Below are 9973 nucleotides of genomic sequence, written 5' to 3' on the forward strand. Positions count from 1 at the left end.
ACATAATAAAAAGACAAAATATATTATATTGGCGTTCCATAAACATAAAAGAATTACACATTATTAAAGATTTCTTTGTAAACTACATTTTGAGTTTTGTTTAAAAGACCTCTAGATTCTCCACAAATTAAGACCTTAAGACCGTCAGGATTACTCACCCTAGAAACTGCTACATATAACTGGCCATGGTTAAAAACTGGTTTTTTGAGTAACAAACCAACATGTGAAAGCGTTTGACCTTGACTTTTGTTGATTGTCATTGCATATGACAACATAACTGGAAATTGCTTTCTTTGAAACTTAAATGGAAGTCTTGGGTCTGAAGGAGTCAAAGATAGCCTTGGTATCAACACATTTGTACCTGCGTTGTTGCCACATAGGATTTGTGCCTCAATAGCATGATTTCCCAGTTGTGTGACTACCAACCTTGTACCATTGCAAAGTCCCAGTGAGTGATCTATATTTCTCAGCAGCATAATTGGAGTACCAACTTTCAAAGTTAAACAATGGTTGGGGACCCCTGAGCATCTCAAACTATTTAAAAATTCTGTTGTGTGTACCTCAGATTGCATATCAACATTTGTCTCTGACTTGCAAAGAGAATCACAACTCAAATATGTTATTGATGAGGCTTGATTCATACCGTTCATGTATTCATTCACTTCGTCTACAACATCTAATGTTGGAGCCAGAATAGCTCTACTCTCGAGTTGTCTTGCATCCATGTTTCCAGAACGGTAATCAGGAAATGTGTTATTAACAATTTGTCTAATGGGATCGCCCTCATTTTCCAATACAAAGGATGAAGGAATCAATATATTGCAATCAACACCATTGTCTTCCCCAAGATTTCCATCACCTACATCTGCAATCCACTTGGCAAAACAATCTAACTTCTCAACCTCCTCTTCATTACTAATACTTCGCAATTATTCCACAAGTAAGAAGAATTAATACTGGCTTGTACTATATCTTGTCTAGTACCTTTTGGAATAACTGGAAGAATTTGTCTAAAGTCTCCCCCCAAAACAACTGTTTTACCTCCAAAGGTCATCGTTGAGCTCCTAGGATTTGTGAAACGCATTAAATCTCTCATTGTCCTGTCTAATGCTTCAAAACAATATTTGTGCATCATCGGAGCTTCATCCCAAATTATCAGTTTGGCTTTGATGATCAATTCAGCCAGTGGACTTCCCTGCTTAATGTTGCAAGTGGAATCTTCATTAACAGAAATTGGTATAGCAAATCTAGAGTGTTCAGTCCTTCCACCAGGCAGAAGTAATGAAGCTATACCGCTTGACGCAACATTTAATACGACTTCACCTTTGGACCTTAGAGCCGCTGAAAGTGTCTTCCACAAAAAAGTTTTGCCTGTACCACCATAGCCATAAACGAAATACATGCCATCCATCTCAGTCTGGACGTCTGCAACCACCTTATTATAGATGAGTAACTGTTCATCAGTTAGTTTCTGAAGCAAAGAATTATGTTCATGCCTTAGAGCTTCCCTATCATATGACATTTCCTCGAACAACAACCTATTTCCTTGAAACAAATCACCGTTTTGATCTGGCATTGGCATCGGTGGATAATCTGCTAGAGATTTGTTCCAAGCATTCAACAACTTCTCCATTTCAATCAATGCATAATTCTTTTTTTGAGAATCATTGAGAATTAGATCTAAAAAAAAAAAAAAAAAAAAAAAAAAACATTGTAAGCAATGTTGCAAAAATCGCGCCGCCGCGAGGAACGGCCTCCGCGGCGGCCGCCTAGACCGCCTAACCGGCCGGTTCGGCGGTTCGGCGGTTTTTTTTTTTCAGCGGTTTTTTTTTTTTTTTTGAAAATGTCGGAAAAGTTTCGGAAGGCATAACTTTTGACTCGGTTGTCCGATTTGGACAATTTTTTTTTTTTCAAATCGCGTATTTTTTCGAGATCTATCCACCGCAAACGGCCGAAGGCGGTTTGGTCCACTAATTTCTCAAAAAATGCTTCTTTAGCTCTTAATTTTAGTTTTTTATGTATTTAGATGGTTTAAACAATCTTTTGAACACTTTTACAACCACTTTCGTAAATAATTTCTAAGAAATAACTATAGAAACCTTATGTTTTATTACTAAATTTTAAAAATTTTAAATTTTAAATTTTATTTTTAATTAAAAAAAATAAAAAATAAATAAAAAATCGGCGCCTAGGGGGCTCCTAGCGTGTTTTGCAACATTGATTGTAAGATATTATTATTATATATAAAAAATGGATACGTACATATGTTTATATAATTAATTATTAATTACCTGAAGTTGAGAGGTTTCTTCTACACATAAATTCAGCATCATCTGATAAGTAATGCCAGACCAACTCCCACACATCTTCTGGCTTTGACATTGCATTGGATGTCAATAGTGTAACAAACAATTTTCTTAAGGAATGTGCCGAAGACCAAACTGCTGGCTCACTGATTGCATCGACATACTCTTTATCATCTTCAATTAAACCACGTGCATAACATGCATCTCTAAATGAATTATATTGTACGCCATCCACTTTTTTAATATCATCAAATGACGTTGGTCCTCGAACAATGTTAAGTAAACATCTCAAATAAAAGATTTCACCACTATTTGGGGGCACATAAAAGATTCGACCAATTGCCCAATTCCTCTGCCTTGGATGCCATTCTCTTTTATCTTTCTTCCAAACAAATTTAGTAGGCATCTGTGAATAAGTCAACTGCCGCGCCTCTGCGTAATTTTTATTCGCCTCTAACCATGCAGTGAACATGCTTTGTGCTACTGTTGGTCAATTTACAACATCATCCACCAAATCATCATCCTGAAATATTACTGAATGCTCATTTGGAAGATGGAAACTCAAACGCTCAACAGATGGATTCCTAAATTGTATGTCAAATGCAAATATCCTCCAAGCGGCCTCACACGGCGAAATATATCTACAGTCATAGTACATCTTGATTTCATCTATAACCTTTCCAGTAGATTCTTCAACCGCACTATTGTAAAATTCAGCTGTGACCCTGTCATTACCCTTGTTCACGTACTTGAATAAGTACTTTATTGATCTAGATTGGTTGCACCACTCCACATTAATATGAGCCCTGTACTTCATCAGCAAATGTCTATTGTGTGGAACTACATATCTATTATCAAGGGCAATTCCATTTTTCCTTATTGTACGACCATTATCTCTACGGCGATATATCGGATATCCATCAAAATCCACTGTAGAGCTTTCAACAAATTTTTTCGGGTAGAATTTAGAGCACTTACCATTTACCATGCAAGGTGAATTCTTCCTCGCTGCACCACATGGACCATGAATCATAAATTCTTCCACAGCTTTGTAATATTCTGGATCGTACAATTCACTTGGGATCTCAGCAAATATTATCATATCAATGTCTTTTGCAGTAGGATAAGAGTTACTCTTGGCCAAGAATATCAAAATGTGAGCATGTGGCAATCCCCTTTTTTGAAATTCAATTGTGTAAATTACTGCAGATTGAAACATAGTAAAATTATAATTAAAATGTGCTTATTATTGTTAACAAACAAAAATTATTAATTAAATAAAACAAAGGACCTGCATCAACAACTCCAAAGATGTTCTCTTTCTGGATCTCTTTTATCAGTGCATTTAATTTCATTTTAAACACACGGCAAATAATATCCGGTCTATCTTCAGATTTGAGTTTCCTTGGTTGTAAAAACCTTTCAATCTCAGGCCACTTGGGATTACATGTGAATGTAATAAATAGACTTGGATAACAAATCCATCTACAAATTGCCATTGCATCTTGATAATTTTGCACCATATATCTTGCTCCTCCGGTAAAACTCGATGGCAAAATGATACGCTTTCCTTGGGCTGTAGGATCTACTTCACCACGTGTTAACGCATCTGTCAAACATTTATATGATTCACATCGCAGTGACTTTTGATGAGTCCTAATATAAACCAAGCGTCCTGATTCTATCATGGTATAAGCATCTACCAAATATTGCTGAAACAACCTTCTAGAATAAAGCAATGTTGACATTTCATTGAACCTATCTTGTAAACGGAATGAAAAATACTCCCTGGGACTAAGTTTACTTCTTGCATTCGAACTCTGACCTGCAACATTGTTAAACTGTATGTCTTCTCTGTAACCGTCTTCACCATAAGGAAAGAGTAATGGGTATTGCAATGGTAGATAGGATGGATGTAATTCAGTTATTCTTTGAAAATGACCAGGTTTAGATTCCACCAATATATCTCGTTCCCCCATGTCTGGATCTAAATCACCAACAATCAGAGCAGCCACTTCTCCAACCTGTGGCAAGTTATATGTCCTTGCATCTTTGTTCCTCCTTCCGGTGAGTTTTATTTTAATATCTCTTCTAGGATTACTTTCCATCTCCATTTTTGCCATGCGAAAACTCTTGACCAAAATATTATTCTCATCTAATGCATCTTTAATGTCTTTAACAATTTCATAATGCAATGTAGTCGTAGAATCATCTTCTCTGTTTATAATAAACAAAAGGAATAAATTTAGTTAAATTGATGCTAATACATGCTCATGATCATTTAAAGTAATGTATGTCTGACCGTAACTTACCCAAGTGCACTTAGACGATTGTTTATCTCATTCTCAGTATCATAAATATACAATTGAGCAAACTTTGGACGATCGCCAGCTCCTGGTAGCAAACTACCCATCAAGTGAAAATTTTGACCATGTAGTCTAAAGACTGGTGGTGCACTACCATTGTTAATTGCTCTATCAATTTTTCCACCCAAAAGCAAAACATATTGTTAAAGGACCGAATATTTTTCAAGAAATGTGAACTCTTTTGATCTTGGTTAAAGAACAACTGCCCTATGGCAGTAGGTGGACTATTTGTAGGTGCCAACTTGATCTTTCCATGACTGCAACATAGTGAATATTTTGGATTCCGAACACCGGAAGATTTATTAACACGCTCCTCTAACCAAAACATAGCTCCACAGTGCTGACACGAATACATTTGATCACCAATATCACCGTAATAATCTATAGACCCAAAGTAAGTATTAGTATGAAACTCAAATATTTTATCTAATTAATAGTCTATTACCCACCAGCACGAATTGTCAGCTTTGAGGTAGTATCATGGACCACGTTATCAAAATCTGCCATCAATCCACGTTGCATTTCCATATTTGGCGACAACCCGCTTTGATCCACAACGCACGACTGTGGTGTATTAACTAAAAGATCCAAGTAAATTCGAATATTGAATTATCAAAATGTAACAGATTTTATTTCAATTTTAATAAAGAATTAAATTGTTTGATAGAATTTACCATTTGACAAATTTGCTAAAGGCCGTCGAATTTCTTTGTCTTCCATCCGTGTAACTTCCAAAACGGTTGATCGCGATGTACTTGATTCAATATAATTTTGACAAACTATTATGAAAAATAAAAACAACCAAGCTATTAGAATAACTTATAGTAGAGAGGTAGAATATAAAATATTTAATATACTATAGATTTAGTTAACCAAGACCATGAATGCATTTTAAAAGTGTATCACTTTGACTTGAAAAGAAATGATTGTTGGTAAGTATTACTACCGGAAACTCAACCAAAAATAAAAAGTAAAAAAAGTACCCAAAAAAATTATATCCTTTTATAATTATAATTGCTCATACCATTGCTCGAGTTGAAATTTTGCGTTGGAAGCCCATTACGATGTCCTTGAATTACACGCTTCTTATTTTGAGTTTCTGAATTAATGCATGTAAGCTGAGATCTAAAGCTTGTAGACTGTACTGAGATTGAATAGTCTACAAAAAGATTGTAATAATTTAAAGAACACATAAGTTGAATCTTATAATAAAAATACAACTTACCATAAAAAAAGATATAAATTTGGTCGATGTTAATAAAATTTGATATATGTGAAAATAATTACACAAACACAAAAATTAGAGAAAATTCATTTTACCAGGCAACACGGGCTGTGTGGGTGTGTTAAATGTTACATTTTCCGCAGAATCATTTTCTGTCATAAAATAATTCAACAAATTGTAACCAATTAAACAATGAAGTATTGTTAAATGATCGGTTTTTCGGTCTGTTCTTCTATGCTCAATTTGTTACATTGGATACAGGATTTGTATATGTTTGTTGTGACTTGTGAATAAATTTAGAGCTGGACATTTATTGAGAACTGTAATTGAGAAAAACTAAATGACAATCAATAAAAAAATAAAAAAATAAAAAAATAAAAAAAACATAGAAGAAATGTTTATATTTTCTAAGGTTTAGGGTTTAGAATATACCTTAATTGAGAGTTATGTGCACTTGAAATGACAATCCATAAAAACGCATATGGTTTGATTTTCTTTCGATTTAAAAATTATTGTAAAATATGTATTATTGGTAACAAGAATCAATAAATCTGGAAGGCTGGAAGACAGGTTAAAACTCTTCAAGCTTCCATCCCTTTTCAGCTATGGCGACTCATGGCGGAAGCGGCATCTCAAACATCCGGCAAGAGAAGGTTGACAAGGAGTGTGAGCTCAGAATCGAAGTCAGTCCCGACACGCCTCTCCGGCTTCGGGTCCTAAACGGCACCGCGGAAATCTTCGGCACTGAACTCCCTCCTGGAATTTGGCTCACCTTCCCCCCTCGCCTCAAATTCGCCGTATGTATTCTTTTCTTCATACTTTAATCTTAAAGTTCTATTCTTTTCTTGATTGGTATGTTTTGTCATTGAACTGAGCTCCAGTTTGCGAACTTAAATCCTGTAAATTAAAGTTAGTGAACTCTTTTTTTTTTTTTGGTTAGTTCAATTTGCTGGCTTGGTTGTTTTAGTCAATGGACTTAAAATATGAGGATAATTAGGTTTATTAGATTGGCTATTAGTTGGAATTTGTGAGGTGATTTGAAAATTTCCATTCTTGAAATACAAGTGGCATTGCATATATACTTGCCCACAATCTACCACACAAGAACCAATTGATATGTGCGGGCTCATTGCTTATAGTGAACGCTCATGAATTAATGGATGGTAGGATTGCAAATGTGGTTGTGGGAATGTAGCATAGGGCAAGCTGTGATTTTGTTATGATATGAAACTATGCTTGTGGCTGTTATAGACTTATAGTTGAGGCTTCGGGGTGATTATTTCATTTGTGGGTTAATGCAAAGACTGATATTTTAGTTCCCTGTAAAAGAAATATGTAATACTTTTTGATGGATCCGTAAAGCTGTGAGCTTTTGCTTGGCGGAAGTCTCATCATTGTCAAGCCTGGGTCCTGGGAAGTCAGTCAGTCCTGGTTAACTTCTACTAAAAATGCCATGGGGTACATGTAAAGGAAATTTGACGGTTTAGTATGCAAAATGCACTCTATTGAATTGAACTGCTGCATTGTAAATATACGTATTTTATTTTTAACACATCAAAATTTTAAAGTAGGTGTTTACTTGGTATGGGGCCACAATTGAGATGGATGGTCCAACTGAAACCGAGTATACGGCTGATGAGGTATCATTTCTCTCATCCCTGCCTATTCATTTTGTCTATGTGTCTTGACATTTTAAGATAATCAAGTTTGCTTCAACTAAATTTTGCAAGTGAAATGATACACCGTTTTTTGTTTCAATGGTTTTAGACACCCATGATCAGTTATGTAAATGTGCATGCTGTACTTGATGCTCGACGGCATCGTGCCAAAGCTTCAGCAAGTGATTCTGATACTTACCAGGTAATGTTTGAACTTCTATCTAGTATAGGGAAAGAAGCATTTGTGTGTGTGTGTGTGTTTTCAAATTTAGTTCTTTTTTACCTTCGACTTGTCAATTGTGTTAGATCTCCAATTTTTGGATTTTTTTCATGTCATGCATTATTGAGTTTTTCTCTTTAAATGCATGCATCAACTCAAACATTAGAAAATTGACAAAATAAGCTTTAGAGAAAAAACCTGCACTTTTGAGGTTTGAAATTGATGTCCATTGAAGAAAAAACAAAGGGTAGTGAACCAAATCAAAGATTTGTATATTATTACCTTTACAAAAAATCAAGCTTGCTGATTTATTAATCCAATCATCAGCCAGGTTGTTGGAACTGAAAAATTGGAGGGAATTTGTATAAAGTTTATGGTATAGGCATTTATCAAAATGAACTTCCAATAGTGTGTTATATTGTTTTGTTTCCTAATCTTTTTTGTTCAAGCGGAAACTGTTGTTAAGTATGGTATTTGAATGTGCATAAATTACGTGATAACTCTTCAATGCTAATTGGTTCAGGGTCCCAGGGTTATTGTTGTGGGACCTACGGATTCTGGAAAGAGTACCTTATCAAGGATGCTTCTTAGTTGGGCCGCTAAACTAGGGTGGAAACCGACTTTTGTGGATTTGGATATAGGCCAAGGCTCTATAACCTTACCTGGTTGTATTGCTGCCACTCCTATTGAATTGCCCATTGATCCGGTAGAAGGAATTCCTCTTGAAATGCCACTAGTCTACTTTTTTGGCCATGTTACTCCTAGGTATAAATCTTTTGCTCTTATTGAGTTCTTTTAACCTTCTTACTGCATTGAACTAGATTGATTTGAACTAGATAAAGATTATGTTTTCAACTTGGTGATTTGCAGTGCAAATGTTGATCTTTACAAGGTACTCGTAAAGGAACTTGCCCAGACTTTAGAAAAACAATTTTCTGGAAACGCTGAATCTCGAGCTGCGGGGATGGTTATCAACACCATGGGATGGATAGAAGGTGTTGGTTATGAGGTATTTAACTTTTATCTCCGAAACCCGTAGTCTTTAACATGTGCAGTGTGTATCTCTGATTATTTAATCTTTTATTTCAGTTGCTACTTCATGCAATTGATACGTTCAACGCCACTGTTGTGCTGGTCTTGGGTCAGGTATGTAGTTAAGTTCAATTAATGGTTAATGTTTAAGGAAAGCGTGAGAGTAATATATTAATGGATATTCGATATGCAGGAGAAACTTTGGAGCATGCTCAATTATGCATTGAAAAGTAAGCCTAATGTGGATGTGGTGAAACTTCAAAAATCTGGCGGTGTTGTGTCCAGGAATGCCAAAGTACGGCAGAAGTCGAGGGGCTACAGGATACGGGTAAATGACTTTTCATCCCTGCTGTTTGTTCGTGCTGGCTTATCAATGCAACTAAACAAAACCGTGTTTTTTTTTTTTTTTCTTATACCAGGAATATTTTTACGGTCCATCAAATGATCTTTCCCCCCACTCCAACATAGCAAATTTCAGTGATCTGTCAATTTTCCGAATTGGTGGTGGGCCACAGGCTCCACGTTCCGCTCTACCAATCGGTGCAGAGCCAGCTGCAGATCCAGCAAGATTAGTCCCCGTTAATATCAACCGAGACTTGCTACATTTAGTTCTTGCCGTGTCTTATGCCAAGGAGCCAGATCAGATCATTTCTAGGTAACTTCCTCTCTTTATATGGTCCGACATGTGTTATCCTTAAAGTAGCTATTTGATAAACCCAAAGGAGAACAAAACATCTAGTCATACGAATTTTCTTAAAAGAACATGGATTAAACAGTTAAGCATATGAAGCTATGAACAGACTCTTCTGACCCGGTTCTTTTACCATGCCAGTAATGTTGCTGGGTTCATCTATATCACCGACATCGACATACAAAGGTTTGACGCTTTCGCCCTTCTTCTGAAAGAATCCTGCTGTATTTTAAGCTAGTATGGTCCTTAGAGTTGATGACGATCGTTCTTTCAGGAAGAAAATAACGTATCTTGCACCGTGCGCTGGGGAGCTTCCGAGCAAGAATCTTATCGTGGGAACCTTGGCGTGGATCGAGAACTGAAGCGCTGCATGATCTTTGTTGTTGATCTAGAAAAGATTAATGGTTGTAAAGCAAAGAAATATGAAAAAAAAGGTGGTGATATTTTAATAAATATTTTAAATTTAAATTTTGAA

At 35.8% G+C, this 9973-nt stretch overlaps 3 protein-coding genes across 3 annotated transcripts; 1 reads left to right on the forward strand and 2 right to left on the reverse strand.

The window, feature by feature from the left end:
• Positions 1–889: 889 nt before the first annotated feature.
• On the reverse strand, positions 890–2778 carry LOC109146694. Its single transcript, XM_019294344.1, has 2 exons — positions 2292–2778; positions 890–1680 (listed from the first exon to the last, which is right to left on the reverse strand). The coding sequence occupies exons 1-2, from the start codon at positions 2776–2778 to the stop codon at positions 890–892; spliced, it is 1278 nt and encodes a 425-aa protein (XP_019149889.1).
• Positions 2779–2796: 18 nt separating this feature from the next.
• LOC109146695 lies at positions 2797–5392 on the reverse strand. The gene is made up of 6 exons (XM_019294346.1): positions 5347–5392; positions 5122–5250; positions 4873–5053; positions 4619–4780; positions 3598–4523; positions 2797–3509 (listed from the first exon to the last, which is right to left on the reverse strand). The coding sequence occupies exons 1-6, from the start codon at positions 5390–5392 to the stop codon at positions 2797–2799; spliced, it is 2157 nt and encodes a 718-aa protein (XP_019149891.1).
• Positions 5393–6455: 1063 nt separating this feature from the next.
• Positions 6456–9973, forward strand: LOC109146629 (protein CLP1 homolog). Its single transcript, XM_019294284.1, has 10 exons — positions 6456–6694; positions 7469–7537; positions 7665–7757; positions 8299–8540; positions 8646–8784; positions 8865–8921; positions 9001–9135; positions 9227–9462; positions 9640–9684; positions 9773–9973. Exons 1-10 carry the CDS (start codon positions 6503–6505, stop codon positions 9858–9860), a joined length of 1296 nt encoding a protein of 431 aa, XP_019149829.1. The 5' UTR covers positions 6456–6502; the 3' UTR covers positions 9861–9973.

Source organism: Ipomoea nil, unplaced genomic scaffold (assembly GCF_001879475.1).
Source record: "Ipomoea nil cultivar Tokyo-kokei standard unplaced genomic scaffold, Asagao_1.1 scaffold1936, whole genome shotgun sequence".
Lineage (NCBI taxonomy): Eukaryota > Viridiplantae > Streptophyta > Magnoliopsida > Solanales > Convolvulaceae > Ipomoea > Ipomoea nil.